The 15,861-nt window shown below is 44.5% G+C and overlaps 1 protein-coding gene across 8 annotated transcripts in view; it reads left to right on the top strand.

Moving 5' to 3' along the window:
• Positions 1-10,800, top strand: part of MYB (MYB proto-oncogene, transcription factor) — a 31,494-nt gene extending 20,694 nt beyond the window's left edge. For 7 of the 8 annotated variants that reach the window (XM_064169318.1, XM_064169314.1, XM_064169313.1 and 4 more), the window contains one exon: positions 9,240-10,800. In XM_064169318.1, the coding sequence (XP_064025388.1) occupies positions 9,240-9,356 (117 nt within the window). In that variant the 3' untranslated portion in view covers positions 9,357-10,800. Of the gene's footprint in view, positions 1-5,416; positions 5,807-9,239 lie in introns of those variants that run through there. The other variant, XM_064169316.1, reaches the window with a different exon arrangement.
• Positions 10,801-15,861: the final 5,061 nt, after the last annotated feature.

Below are 15,861 nucleotides of genomic sequence, written 5' to 3'. Positions count from 1 at the left end.
GCATGACACTTCTTTTTCTTTTATGTTCATTCTACTTTAAATTTGCACTTACACAAGAAGAAGGTAGCATGTTTACAAACCCACAGTGTTTTTCATTGCTTTAGTAATTTGTACTGCATCTACAAAAGGAAAATTGTATTTTGCTAGCAACAAACTCACCAAAATGCCTAATTAGTTTCTGCTTTGCTGTTAAGTAAGTTCGAAAGGCAAGAGTAATAAATACTCAAAGCAGTGGGACACTTATTTGCAGCATTTTGGATACACAAGTGACCATATGCAACTTAGTAAATAGTAGTTGGTGACCATATCAGATAGCACAAGCTGATTCACCATCATTTAGGAGGCAGAGCATGTTGCATCATTTAGCATGTGAGGTGGGTTAGCTGCATATAACTCTTCTGGGAATAGGGTGATATGAGTGTTGCACTAGAGCAATGAGAGAAAAAGCTCCCTTAGACTCAAAAAGAGTTTGGGCTTCACAACTTCAGTGGTGATTAACTCTCTGTAAACCATTGGATGTAAAGGCAGCTGTGTGCAAGATGTTTTTGGTAAGGTAAAGAAGTTCAGCCAGCTTTTTTATCCTGCATGGCAAATCTCATATTTCTGTGTGGGTTACTCTCTTACTGACAGCAATAAGCCGATCCAGAGAGGTGATTCTGCCACTTTGCTCTGGTGAGACCTCACCTGAAGTACTGTATCCAGGTCTTAAGCCCCCAGTATAGGAAGGACAGGGTCCAGAGGAGGGCCACAAAAATGATCAGGAGGCTGGAACACCTCTGCTACGGAGACTGGCTAAGGGAGCTGGGGTTGTTCAGCCTGGAGAAGAGAAGGCTCTGGGGAGATCTAGTAATGACCTTCCAGCACCCAAAGGGGGTCTACGAGAGGAACAGAGAGAGACTGTTTTCTAAGGCCTGTGGGCAATGGCTTCAAACTAGAGAAGAGCAGATTTAGACTGAATGTTAGGAACAAGTTCTTTACTATGAGGGTGGTGGAGCACTGCAGCAGGTTGCCCCAGAAGGTGGTTGGGGCCCTATCCCTGTAGACAATTCAAAGTGAGGTTTGACAGGGCTCTGGGCAAACTGATGTAGTTGAGGATGTCCCTGCTAACTGCAGAAGGGGTTCGATTAGGTGGCCTTCCAAGGTCCCTTCCAACCCACACCATTCTATGTGATCCTTTTTCACCAAACGTGTGTTGCTTTGAGGTGGAATTACTCTTAACATTCATTTGCATAGATCCCAAATACTTCTGCCTTTTATTAGTGGAGCTAGTTACAATCTCTATTTTTGCATCTTGTATTTTTTTGTCATTCAAACAATCCCTCTTTTTGCTGCTGGGAGTTGTTTGCCTCCGCAGGAATTTTTCTGCAGGTTAAGATTTTGGGATAACATGAAGCTCTCATTGAGGCAAACTGATTATCTGAACACTGCCTCACAAGAGGTTACATAAAAACTGTGTTTCTGACCCTTCCTGTGTAAAAGTTATGTTCTATTTCACATTATGTTCCATAGCACTAGCAGTATGTAATACAGGCTATCCTAACACAGACATTTTAACAGATAGAAAAGTAGGCTAAATCACAGACCATCCACCTAACCCTGCAGGCTATCAAAAGATAACCATGAAATGGAACCTTTTAAGAAAATAGCACTGCTTTGATATCTTCTTCCCCCAGTAACAAAGGAAACAACACAAGGTAGAAACCCTGCAAGCTAAAGAGAATGTTCTTTAACCTCGAGCTCCTGTCACTTTCCATTTTTTAACCACAGACTGACACGTTTCAGCTCGAATTTCCTGACTTTCAGTGGTTTATGTAACCAGTTTCTTTAAAGAGTGAGTTTAAAGGATTCTAAAACAGTTACCTGGTTAACCTTTTTCAGGAGTGTGATAAGCTTAATTTTCTCCATTTAAAAGGTGCAATGTGGAATTTTATTTGCAGCTGAGTTTAGGACAAAATATATAGGTGAGGCAGCATGCTTTTCTGAAGCAGCAGCCTTTCTCTGGTTTTCCTCCATGGCTTTTGGTGGTGGCAAAAAGATCCCAGAGTCTCATCCTCTTGGTTTAATCAAGGGAGAGGGGGAAGCAAGATGTGATCAAGCCCTGGGAGATTTAAGATTTGCACAGCAAGGAAAGATAATCTGCAGGTTTCCCTCACTTGTCTTGTCCCTTCTGTTGCCAGTGACTGAGGAGTAGAGGAGTTGTGTTTGTCACAGGTGAGGGAGCGAAAGGACATTTGAAGTTATAGATTAGTTATTGTGTTTTACATCCAAGGTAGCAGAATTCAGGTTGCAGACAGATCAGAAGTTAGAGCTGCCCCAAGTAGGCAATGGTCTCTCAGAAAGAGTAAAAGCAGCAGCTTGACTATCAGCCATTTGCAGCAGTGTGTTCTGATCTGATCTGTGAATTAAAAAACCCTTAACTTAAGGGTAAAACTAGAAAGGGACTGAATATTCAAATAGGAGTTGTAGGTGCTTAGCCTATTTCTGTATCTCTTCAATTAATCTTTCTTGGAAAGCTCATGCAGCTCAAACAGGAGTTTTGTCTGAGAAAGGTCTTCAGGGTTAAGCTCTTAAAAGGGCTACCAAATAGCTCTTTCTAGCTCTGCTATCAGGCTTACAGTAAAAGGCTGAAAAGTTGGACCATCTTACTCTCCAATTTAGCAAGTTGTATTTGTGAGCAACTGATGAAGCCCCAGAACTTAGGAGAAGGCTGTCCTGTGCCCCAGGGGAGAAGGAGCAACCTGAGCAGAAATAGTAGGTAGAATTCATTTATGATCACTTGATTTTTTTAATTAGTCTTTTATACCTGGTCTTGATAAGCAAAAGGATTTCTCTGGCTTCTGCATTCTTACTAAACAGAAAGCCATGGAATTCTACATGATGTTTGTCTTATTCTGCTAGGAAATTGCTTTGTTTAGGGACACTGACTGTTTTGCTGTTTCAGGAGTGCTACATTTCTGTTGCAAGCCTTCTTTTCTGTGGCATGCTTTGCAAATTGTTCATACTGTGTTACCTAAGGAAAATCTGGCAAGAAGTCCAGATTGGTTTTGCACACAATGAGACACTTTCCAATAGTTTGAGCCTTCTAAATATTTTAAACATCTTAGCTTTTTCTGGTTTCACATGCCAGCACAACCTGGCTACATTAATGGGAGCATATGTAGCACCAACACTTTTTGCTGGAGTTGCTGGAGATTCCTGCCAGCATAGCAGAGATTTAAAGATGTGTCTTCTAACACATCTATTTGCCCAGAGGTTTGTTAACTACAGTAGCTTCTATCACTTTGAGAGCTCAGTGCTGCAGGATTGCAGCAGCGTTTGGGTTTGGCATCCACTCCTAACATAAAAGGTGTCTTAACACAGGAGCTTTCTGAAGATGTGCATGCAGCACACAAAAAGGTAGTCCAGACCCTGAGTGGAGGAGTAGCTCTGTTAGAAAAACACATTTCTGTAGTCTTTTCTTCCCGTACTCCTGTCTGTTTTCTCTAGATGGTCCAAGTTTTTATTTGAAGTGCTTTAACTGGATATCCCAGTTACAGCTTTGACAGCTTGTTTACAGTTCGCATCTGCCTGAAGGCAGCTGAAGGCACATTACAGGATAAGTGAGGTAGTTCTGCTGCCAGGAGGAGGATGTGCTGCTAGGATTACTGAGGTAAAAAAAAAACGAGCCTAGGAATAGCTGGGATTGTAGCATGGGACTGTAATTTTATCCTATGGGAACTCAAACTAGTGTACCTTCTTCTCCTCCTCACTCTCTGTTTTAATTTAAAGAGAGAAAATTGCTGTGTGTGAAACACACACCTGGAAGTACTGGCAGACACGGGCTTAGGTTCTCCTGATTGACAGCAAAACTAAGAGTAGTTCCGGCTCTTTGAGGCAATAAAACATATATGTGGAAAGGATTGTACTGTGGAAATCCCTTTCTTTCCCCCCTGGCTAAGGATTTAGATACCAAAATAAGCACCTTAGTCTTAGGTGGCCGAATTTATGGTGAATCCACTGAATAAATGAAAACAGACCCATCAGTTTCAGTCGGGTCTGGGTCAGGCCTTTTAGCATCTCACAGAATCACAGAATGTTAGGGGCTAGAAGGGACCTTGAAAGATCATTCAGTCTAAACCCCCTGCCAGAGCAGGATCATCTATAACAGATCACACAGGAACACATTCAGGTGGGTCTTGAGTATCTCCAGAGAGGGAGACTCCACACCCGCCCTGGGCAGCCTGTTCCAGTGACACCCTCACAATGCAAAGATTTTTCCTCAAGTTCACATGAAACTTCCTATGCCTTTCTAGTTACAGCCTTTGTGTTTCCATCCGCTGATTGGCAGAGCTGGGCTTCTGAAGGCGGTAGGGGAGATGCAGTGAGCATTCTGCCTGGGGTTTCTGTGCCGTTTCCCTGCATGCCTCCAGAAAGCTAGGTTTCTTCCTGGGCCAAGCACTGCTTTCTGCAGAGCCCTACCGGCCCTCGCTGTGATGCCGGGGTGGAAGAAGGTGGTGTGCTTGCCTTTTCTTTGCTGAGGGATGCCGCAGCCCTGTGAGCCCGGAGCCGGCCAGGCGCTCTGCCCGAGCTGTGGGACGCGGCGCTCCCTGCCAAGCAGGGAAGGGAATGCTCCCCGCGTCGGGAGGACTTTGCTGCAGGGCTGGCAAGGCGAAGGCGCTTTGCTTTCTCTCCTGTGGGCTGCTGAGAGCCAAGGCTTGAGACAGAAATGTTTACTGAAAATACCCACTTAAATTTGTTATCTGATTTCCCCAGGACAGAGTTGATAGTTAGCTAAACAAATATGCTACTTTGGGATCGAATTCTGCTTTCTTTACTGCAGCAAAGCTCTCACTACCATCAGCGAGGCTACAAAGTTGAGTCTCTTCTAATTTCTCCTAAGAAGCAAAAAAAAAAAAACCGGGAAAAATAATACAAGGGTCAGAACTCTCTGGGGAGGTTCTCCCACACTTTATCAATGACAAAACTGGACTAAGTTGTCTCAAGCAGGCTGAGGTTCAGGGGTCTAGCTGATGCTCCTGTTGCTTTGCACTGACTGCTGCCCCCGAGAGGGGCTCTGAGGTGGCCGAGCCCGTGGAGAGGGCAGAGGGTTACTGCCTGCCTGAGCAGCTTCTGCTGCGCTGACATCAGGATAAACGAAGACCAGGCTTTCAGTGGAATGAGTGACATGTAGCAGCCTGCTGAGATCTTGGAGATACCAGGATACAGATGTATTACTATTTTTTTTCCTTTTCTAAGCTACATGGCTGGTAATACAAAGAGCTCAGTGTAGATGCTAACAATTAAACCTAATTTATAAAATCAGGACACTCCTTGCCTGAAGTTACTTCTATTTCTCAAAAATTGACTTATCCTGATGGATGGATTTTCCCTTAGATGTTTTCAGTTACTTAAGGGACTGCTGATCTTTCATTTCTAGACCAGTGCATCGAAGCTTTGGTGGATCACAAGGAAATACCAGTTGGAGGCATATTTTGTACTCATTGAAATGACAAATACTCTGGAACAACCCCCTGCTTTTGAGGTGTACAGACCAAATCTGACTTCTGAGTGAAACCAATGGCATGGTATCAGGTGCTCATTTTGTCCCCGATGAAAATACCTCTAAAACAATAGGCAAAGTAGTCACAGGTGCCAGAGTCCCACTAAGAATCAATAGGAGGTTGTAGGTTCCCAGCTGGTGTAGGTGTCTTTGAAAAAGTTGCCCTGGAAGCTGTTTAACCCAGAACATAAAAGGAGCTGTGGCATGTCACATGCGTGGCTGCGGCATGCAGAAACTGTGTCACACCTGCTGTTTGGCAGAGGCTTGTGCCTTAGGCTGAGCTGCAGCACAAGGTGCACAGCCAGCTCAGGTTGAGCCACTCTAGAAAAGAGGTGTGCACAGATGCACCTTTCCCACAAAAAGTTGTGGAACATTAATGGTCTGAGGCCCGACCTGGTTCATTTTTACAAGGGGAGCTCCCACTGAAGCTCGGCAGGAGTTTTGCTTGCCGTAAGACATCAGGAGCAGAGACAACATGTGGAACTTGTCTGTGTAGAAGAGAAACCTGTTTAGGGAAGCCTATCAGAAGTTTACAGAGGACTGTCATGCTTGCCTTCGTCTTGGCCATGCTGCTAACATCTTCAGTGGTTCTGTTCCTTTTAGACTGTAAGCACTTCGAGGCAGTGCACCTCAGCGCCTCTGTCTCAGTACTAGTGCCCTGATTAGGGCATATCATGAGGAACTACCCATATTTCCTATGCTGTCTGGCCTTTTACTGTGCATTTGTCTCAGGTAACAGTTTACAGGCAGAAGAGCATTCTCTAAACATTTAGGCAAGGATCTTCTTGCACATTCTAGTTACTAGAGGGAGCACTGTAAAGAGCCATGGGCGCATCAGGACAGTTCTGCTCCTAGCAGACAGTTTACAGTCCACAGCTTCACCCAGTGTCCTAGATGTTGAGAATCATAGAATGTTAGGTGTTGGAAAGGACCTCCACGGATCACTGGGTCCACTCCTCCCACCAAAGCAGGATGACCGAGGGCAGGCCACACAGGAGCATGTCCAGATTGGCTTTGGTAGTCTCCAGAGAAGGAGACTCTGCAGCCTCTTTGGGCAGCCTGTTCCTGTGCTCTGACACCCTCACAGTAAGGAAGTTCAGGTGGAATAGCTTATATCCATTATTCCTTCTCCCATTACTGAGTGGCACTGAAAACAGCCTGTCCTCTTCTTCTTGACACCCACTCTTCAGATATTAATCAGCTATTAATAAGATCCCCTGAGAAGGCTTTGACCATAGCATTGAGCAATGTAGATCTTGAACTGCAGAGATAATCCTTGTTTGAAGCAGAGGAAAATAGAGAAGGGTTTCTCCTGATTTGTCTCTTCTCCCAGGCAACCAGCAATAGAACAAGGGGACACAGTCTCAAGTTGTGCCAGGGTAGGTATAGGCTGGATATTAGGAAGAAGTTCTTCACAGAGAGTGATTTCCCATTGGAATGGGCTGCCCAGGGAGGTGGTGGAGGCACCATCCCTGGGGGTCTTCAAGAAAAGACTGGATGAGGCACTTAGTGCCATGGTCTAGTTGATTGGATAGGGCTGGGTGCTAGGTTGGACTGGATGATCTTGGAGGTCTCTTCCAACCTGGTTGATTCTATGATTAGATATAGACCTTCTCAACATTCAGCAGTATTGGGATCCCCTCACTGGCAGGCACCTTTCCACTAAGCATGGTTGTGTGTATTTGTGGGATACACAACTAGCTCTATATAATAACAGAGTTTTTATTCAGGTCTTAGGGAGTATCTCAGTGTGGAAAAGGAAACAAAGTGAAGGAGTTCAATAGCAAAAAAAGAGGAAAAAGATAAGGTGTGTGAAAATGTCTGTGTATCCTGGTAAATTCCAGGAGCTTTGAAATTTCATTACTGTTTGTAGCTCAAGGCAATGAGGAGCATCTCACATGTGTGATGAGTAAATAAATACAGCACGCACAGCATTCTGCAGATAGGTTTATCTCGCTTTAACATTATACTGAATGGTGTCTGTAACCTCCATAAATACCACAAGAAGTGAAATGGCTTACATGATAATTAAAATGCTGTTTCTGCTGAGAGTGCCCCCTCCTTCTTGGCCTTTGCCAGAGGAGCTCTGCTAATGGGCACGTGGTAATCGCTGCACACAGGTGAGAATGGATTTGAGCATGGAACTTTTATGGCCAGGCTGTCAAGATCATCAGCTTCATTTAGGGAATGCAGAGGCAGAGCAGCTGTATTGCTAGAATGGAGGTTTGACAGGAATTTGTGCATGGTCGTAGCACTGAGCATTATAAGTGTGTGTTAGCCAGTCTGTACCCTGTTGACTGTAAAGTCCACCTGCAAGCAAGTTTCTCTTTTTAGACCTTTCACAGCAGGCAAGGATTAAAGGCAAGGCTCTCATTGAGAACACATGGTTTGAGGGAGAAGTGAGGAGGTTTAGATCCTGGGTTTTGTGATACAACCCTCTGCAGGTTGTCTGGTCTGAAGTGGGGAGGGATAACAAGTTGCTAAAAGCAGCAAGACAGTGAGGATAATGTTATTATTCTGTACATTTCATAAATGGTGCTGTACTGTGCATTATTAATACTCCAATGAACTGAGCAGTAGGCAAAACATCTGCTTACACAGAAACAAAAGAGGTTGGTTTTAGAATTAAAATAGACAATCTTTAAACCTGAATTGAAATTCCTGGAACCCTTTCCTGAAGCTGAACAGAGCTAAGCATAGCCAGCTTTTGATTTCCTATGTTTTTTTTTTTTTGTGTTTAGTTTACTGTTGTCTTTTGTTGATTTTATTTTTAAAGTTAGCAGTAAAATGGTAGAAATTGGATGGCAAATTAAAAAAAAAAGTCAGTCTCAGTCTGCACACCCTCTCAACATTTTACATGTTTGCCTCTAAAACTACCTATTTATCATCATCTTCCATATGACATTGAGATGAAAGGATGAACATGTAGTCACAGAGGTTAGGGGCTAGAAGGGACCTCAAAAGGTCATCTAGTCCAACCCACTTGCCAGAGCAGGATTACCTAGACCAGATCACACAGGAACGCATCCAGGAAGGTTTTGAATGTCTCAAAAGAAGGAGACTCCACAACACCTCTGGGCAGCCTGTTCCAGTGTTCTGTCACCCTCACAGGTCAAAAAACTTTCCTCATGTTTCCATGGAACTTCCTATGCCTCAACTTCCACCCACTGCCCCTTGTCCTGTTATTGGGCATCACCAAGCAGAGCCTGGCTTCATGCTCTTGGCACTCAGCCTTTACATATTTATAAACATGAATGAGGTCACCCCTCAGTCTCCTCCAAGCTAAAGAACCCCAGCTCCCTCAGGCTCTCCTCATAAAGATGTTCCACTCATTAATCATTTTTGTGGCTCTCTGCTGGACTCTTTCATGCAGTTCCCTGAGATCCTTCTTAAACTGAGGGGCCCAGAATTGGACACAGTATTCCACATGTGGCCTTAGCAGTGCAGAGTAGAGGTGGAGGAGAACCTCTCTCAACCTACTAACCACAGCCCTTTCAATACACCCCAGGGTGGCATTGGCCTTCTTGGCCACGAGAGCACATTTGTGTGCCTGTTTGTGATTTCCATTACTGTGGAGATGGGACAGCATCCTACTGCAGGTTCATGCAACACTTAACCTCAAACAGGCCTGGCTTTGGCTGGGGCTACAGGTAAATCACAGGACATTCACCCCAGATCTCTCTGCTTACTCCTAATTTAGCATCTGAACAATGCCTGGGAGTCAGCGTCCTGTGGGAAGACCGAGGATCAGATGGCCCTGACGGATCAGGCGCGCAAGTACATGAGCACCTTCCCCACCCGGACTCTGGTGATGTGAAGGGATTGGCGGACAGAGAAGCATTATGGTTCTGAGAACACTTCACCTCCACAGGGAAATTCCTGTTCCTCTGCATGGAAACTTTTCACGAATGGGAGAAGAGCCTATCTTTGTTGTGGTACAACAGTTGGGAGCAGCACAAAGTGCGTTTAGTCACTCAGCATATATATTCTTGTTGGATTTCACCCAACTTAAGAGGATTTTCTTTTTTTTATTGTTTGGGTTTGTTGTTTTTTTTTTAATCATACTTACCTAAATTATTAGGTATTAAGTTTGACTCAGTAATTAATGATCATAAGTGCAGACTTACAATAAAGATAATTGTTTTTCCTTGTACTTTTTGAGATCCAGTAGAGCTAATACACCAGTATTGTTATTTCAGTGATGTGCTAGTCAAGGGTGGGGGTTTGTTTGTTCCCTTTTTATGATGTTTTTATACTAAAAGAGCAGGTACTCAGATGTGTTTTAAATCACTGAACAAAGTTGCATTGGTGTAAAATACTGAAGTGGAAAGCATTACTACAAATCAGCCTGTGCAAAAGGAGGGAAAAACTGATCAAGATCATGAGCCTCTTGGAGAACTCTTTTCCTGTCGTGGTTCTAGACCATTATCCATTGTGTGTTTTTGTTTGGGGAGGAGGGGAAGAGAGGGCAATTAGCTTGCTTTAAAAAAAAAAGGAAGAAATATTACTGTATGAAACATAGATTTATGAGAAAAATTATATTTTTTATTCAGTAATTTAACTTTGTAAATGCCAAATGAATACTGTGTTTTGCTGCTACAGACCTTAGCGTGTAGACATGCTGCTAGTGTAAAAGGAAGCAGTAGAGCTTTATATGGAAAGAAAAGAAGCCAGCAAATGGTGATGTTAGTTGATTGACTATGCACTAGCATTTCAGACCTTTTTTATTTTACATTTGTTTTTACATCATTTATATTTTTTCCTCTTTTTTTTTAATATATATATATATATAAGCAATATTTTTTGAACACTGTTCCTGGGAGATTATTTTTTTGTATCATTAATTTTTTGTTTGTTGTTTGGTCGTCGTTCTGGATGTGTTGTTTTGTTCCTCATTGGTTGGTAACAGCATGCATTGCACCTTCACATGTTTGGGAGAACACTGTCTTGTTCGTGTCGTCTGGTTTGTTCCATGTCTAGCTAATTATTCCCGTGTCTAGCTAATTATTGCCTAAGTTGGGTTTTGTGTACTGAATCAGGTTCTTAGAAATACATGGTCCTTTGTACTGCCATACCAAATCTTGACTGATATGGCAAAAACACTGATTTTTATTTTGGTTTTTATTGTTTGGGCTTTTTTTTTTTATAACAGCCTCTGACTTTGCTGCCTTAAGAGCATTTGGTGCAGCTTCATCTGCACTTAATTTTTTATATGACAATGTACTGCCTTGTAGATAAATAAAGTGTGTTCTTTTTTACTTAGACTCACATGGTCTCTTAATCTTGTTTGCTTTAGTGTTTTGGTGGTGTTGTTATAGGCAACAATCAAGCCAAGAAAGGTTTTTTATTCCCAGCACACTTAGATAAGTAAGGAATAGAGTTTTGCATACCATACGTAGCCTCAACACCCTTGGTTCTCATTGATTGTTAAGAAGTGGAAGGAGTGCAGCATGAAATAGTAAGTACTGAGCATGTTGTGGACTTGAGACACATCTCTGGGGCCACTGAAGTCCAGGTCAGCTTCAGGTGGTGGAAGGCTTGCTGTGCCTTTATGCAGAACTGCTCTTCTCCCAAAATACTGGATCATTTATTTATCCAAGCCTGTCAGGTCAGAAACCAACTGAATAGGAGCAGAATATTCTGGAGTTCATATTAGAAGAGATTTTTTCACACTTGCCTTAAGAAGCCAAAGGTGAGAATATACTTGGAAACCTGGTGCTTTATTACACCTCACAGCAAATAATTGGGCAGACCTGCAGAGCCTCATCTAATGTTAAGTGCTGAGGACATTGAACCTCAAGAATGCTGCAGAGTAGAAGCAACTGTCAACAAAACAGCAAAAAAAAAAAGAGAAAAAAGATGCAACATTCCAGGAAAAGAATTAGCTATCTATTTTATTGAAAATAAATTACTTGCTGAAAATTAATCTGATGCAAGCACTTCAAAGTCAGAATTACATTCCTGGGAGCAAATTTCAGCTCCATGAAAAAAAAGTAATTCACACTTCCAAGTGTGTGTAGCCACATATGGGCTGAGAGCCCCCAAAGGCTCTTTCCAATCCTTACTCCTTCTCTAGCAGCCTGCTTAGTCCTTCCAGCTGAAGCTATATGATTGCCCTTGCTGTGCAGCACCCAGAACAGCAGGAGCAAAAAGGCCTTCTTTCACCTTCTGCAAGGTCCCTTCTCATGGTGCTCTTGGCTTTAGTGTGAGAACAGACTGGTGCTTGCAGCAGCTCCTTCCAAGTTTTGCCTGTTTCCCATTTATCCCTGTTACATGGTTCGGGCTCTCAACCAAATGCTGAGGGACTGGGGAGGAGCCAGCACCAAGGTGTTCTTGCAGCAGTTAACCTCAGGCAAGACCCTAGGATTGGGCATGGATTACAGAGAAGGGGAAGTCTGCAGGAGCACTTGCCTATGTTGTGGGCTCACACCATGAAAACGCTTGCGCAAGACGTGAGGTAGGACTGCAGGACTCAGTGGTGTGCAACTTGGGAAGAGGGAAAGGTCTGTCTTTGAGGCATGCCACAACTTAAGCAATGCATTGCAGCTTGAAAAAAAACAAAAAAGCAACACCAAGCTTACAACAGGTCTTTGAGACGAAGCTCTTGCCTTGTAGAGTTCCATCTGTGACTGCACTGAGCCTGACTGAGCTCAAACAGATCAGTACCTAAGCACCCAGTGTGGAGCAGTGCTAAGAAACATTGAGGCTCGCCTACAGGTGCCCAGCACAAGGATTGGGTTTTTTTTTCCTTTACCCCTTCAGTTGCTTTAAAACTCATTTTTAGCATGCAAAAATAATTGCTGCAATTGTCTTGTTGATGGCCACACTTTGATCTAATACAGAGGAAACTGTTTCTTTTTCCACTTTCTGGTGTCTTTGAAAATGCAAACCACTCAGTAGGTTAAGGCTGATTTGCATACATTTCTGCATGCATGTGGTGCTCATGCTGAGGCAAAAAGAAGCTTTGTTTGAAAGCTGTAGCCCAGGAACCTGATTATTTTCCCTGCACCAATACTTGGCTGAGTTTCCTTTGCAGCAAAGTGGCACCTCCGACATGTCTTTCTCACACAAACATCCCCAGGTGGCTATGCTCTACCTACTGTCTGAAATATGCATCCTCCTTCCAGAGATCCCAGAAAAGTCCTAGCTGTCTGTTGTGTTCCATTCTGACTACACTTAGGGCCATGCCAAAGGTCTTGGCAATGGCTATTTGGCTTTGCAGCAGTCCTTTGCACAGGTGTGTAGCCATCCCAGACCCATTTACAGCTAGAGTAACCTAGCAAAGTGAAGGGAGAACAGGTTCAGTCCTGTTTCCAGTTAATGGAGAGTAGATATTTGGCTCAAATTCCTATTAACCTTTTTCTTCACTGTAATTATAACTTAATAATGTTGTCAGTGGGAATTCTTTTGATTTCTGGAAAGAATTTAAATTATCATTTCAGCATGTGCCACTAATTAAAAATGAAGAGTCAAAGGAGCCAGGGCAAAAAAATAAAGGCAAATACCAGGGCACGAAGTGTTTCCCAGCCTGGCCCTGTAATTCTCCAGCTATCCCCAGCAAAGCATGCTCTGTGCCAGAGGGTTCAAATCCCACAGGTCTGACCTATGCAACAGCTATAGGCCCACACTGGAAAGTGTCAGAGCAAACCAAACATTACAGCTGGAATGAAAGAGCCAGACTTCATAGTTAGGAGACAAAACAACAAGTCTGATGAGGGTAAAGCACAGAGCATGGCATTTAACATTCTGCAACACAGAGTGATCCTTCAAAAAAGCCATAGGGAAAGGTTTTTCTCTCAGTGTTTGCAATCTTGATCCTTTTCCGTGCCAGCTAAGGCAATGGCAGTCTGCCATTCCTCAAGCCCACACAGTCAGGCACATAAGCAGGAGGAGTTTCTGTCTGACCAGACAACCATCAGCTCCTCTTTACTCCTGCCACATTTAGTTGTATTTCTGCCTTGCTCCCGACTGGGGACAGGAGTGATGGCAAAGGACAGAAAAACACCTTGTTCCTAAAAACCTATTTAAATTCGCTTTGGTTTTGGCTTTGGTTGTTTTCTAAGTGCATGTTAAAAATATTTCATTTCAGGAAAGCATGATTTTGAGGTGTATATATGCATCTTGCTTGTCTTCTTGTTCCTGAACATGAGTGGAGCCTGTCAATACCCCAGACCTTGCTCAGGAGCAGTTAGTGTTTTGCCTGGGTGGCCAAGTTAAGACACTGGCAACATCTTTCAATCATCAGGCTGATGTCTCAGTTCAAAAACAAGTTGTATTTCCTGCCCAAATGCACTTGTTTCATTCTTTACCTCTTTCTGAACCTGATTTCAATGCCTCAGGAGTTTTCATTGAAGACCCTTATACATGTTTGTGACTTTTATTTTGTTCTCAGTGACTGACCTGGGTAAACAGTGAAGATAGAGCACAGAGATCCAAATTAGCCCTTCAGTCATGCTTGCAAGCTGGTAGTGGTCATACAGCAAATGGTTAAAGGTTGTAAAATGCATGCCCTCTGCTATTATTTTTCCATTAGTTATTTGTGATCAGGTTGCTGGGGGTTTTTAGTTGTCTCTCTTCAACATCAGCCAGGGTTGGAAAGGGCCACAAGGACCATCTAGTTCCAGCCCCTCTGCCATGGGCAGGGACGCCTCATGCTAGATCAGGCTGTTTAGAGCCTCATCCAGCCTGGCCTTAAACACCTCCGGGGATGGGGTTTCGACTACCACCTTGGGCAACGTGTTCCAGTGTCTCACCATCCTCATGGTGAAGAATTTCTTCCTAGCACGCAATCTAAATCTACCCACTTATAGTTTTGCTCCATCCCCCTAGTCCTGACATGCTAAAAAGTCCCTCCTCAGATTTCTGGTAGGCTCCCTTCAGATACAGGAAGACCACCATAAGGTCAGCTCAGAGCCTTCTTCTCTCCAGACTGAACAGCCCCAACTCCCTCAGTCTCTCCTCATAGGAGAGGTGCTCCAGATCTCTGTTCCTCTTTGTGGCCCTTCTCTGGATATGTTTCAGCACATCCGTATCTGTCTTGTAATAGGGGCTTTAGAACTGGATGCAGTACTCCAGGTGGGGTCTCACCAGAGTGGAATAGAAGGAAAGAATCCACCTGCTGGCCACACTTCTCTGGATGCAGCCCAGGATATGACTGGCTTTCTGGGCTGCAAGTACACACTGGTGGTTCATGTTGAGTTTCTCATCTACCAGCACCCCTAAGTCCTTTTCTTCAGGGCTACTCTCCAGCCAGTCACTGCCCAGCCTATATCTGTGCTTGGCATTACCTCGATCCAGGTGCAGGACCTCGCACTTTGTCTCGTTGGACTCCATGAGGTTGGCTTGTGCCCACCTCTCCAGCCTGCCACGGTCCCTCTGGACGGATCCCTTCTCTCCAGCTCGGCAGGGCATTTTTTCCAATCCCTTTGAGTGTCAGAACAACTGCTGAATTTAGCACTGTGTTTTCAAAGCAGCCTCCTCTTCTCCGGCTGCACGGGTCTGCACTTAGACTCACACCTGAGGAAATCTCATGTCACGGGGGAACAGCTTTTGCTGCTCGCTGACATCACTCCGAGCCGCGGCAGCTGCGAGCCGCGCTCTGCGCACACATCTGGCGGAGATGCCCTCGCAAACAGCCAAGAGGAAAGTTTCAGGAAGCTCTCCCCAGGCAAGTTTCTACGTTAACCATAGAGACCACCTCTGCGTCTCCCAGTTCCTGCCGGCCCAGCTGCAAGGCGAGCCCTGGCCCTCCCGATAAAGTCAGCCCCCAGAGAGGCTTGAAAGGGAGGCTGCAGGTGTGCTTTCCTGCCCTGCCTGGCGCTCCCGCTGCCTCTCATGCTGCATTAACGCTCTGCTCGGTCCGCGTCAGCGCAGGACTTATCTGACGGCGAAGGCAGGCTGAGGCTATTTAAACGATGGGGGTTTTGGTATCTCTGTGCCTACTAGCTCAAGGCACAGACCTCAGAGGCATCAGCTCAGCCTTCCTGTGCAGATAAAGGCACTGCCAGTCTGTGCAGCTGGCAGTCTGCACGGGGTTGTGGCTCCTGCCTGTCCAGCCACACTCACTGCACCCAAACAGAGAAACAGCCATGGCTTGCTGCAGTCAAAGACAAAAACACAGCTCCTAGTGAAATATTTCAGAAGGGAACTGATACTCTGCTTTTGTTTTCTGCTTTGGGCATCCTCCTGGCCATCTCCTCGGCCCTCACAGATGCTTCTGGCGGGCTCAGTAAGGTGCACATCCCTGATTGGATCTGAGCCAAACCCCACTGAAAATTCAATGAGAGAATCAGGCACTCCCCACGACATCAGTGAGCCCATGC

The sequence above is a fragment of the Pogoniulus pusillus genome, chromosome 31, assembly GCF_015220805.1.
Source record: "Pogoniulus pusillus isolate bPogPus1 chromosome 31, bPogPus1.pri, whole genome shotgun sequence".
Classification (NCBI taxonomy): domain Eukaryota; kingdom Metazoa; phylum Chordata; class Aves; order Piciformes; family Lybiidae; genus Pogoniulus; species Pogoniulus pusillus.
Note: the sequence above shows the minus strand (reverse complement) of the source record. Positions and strands in the feature narration are given on the sequence as shown.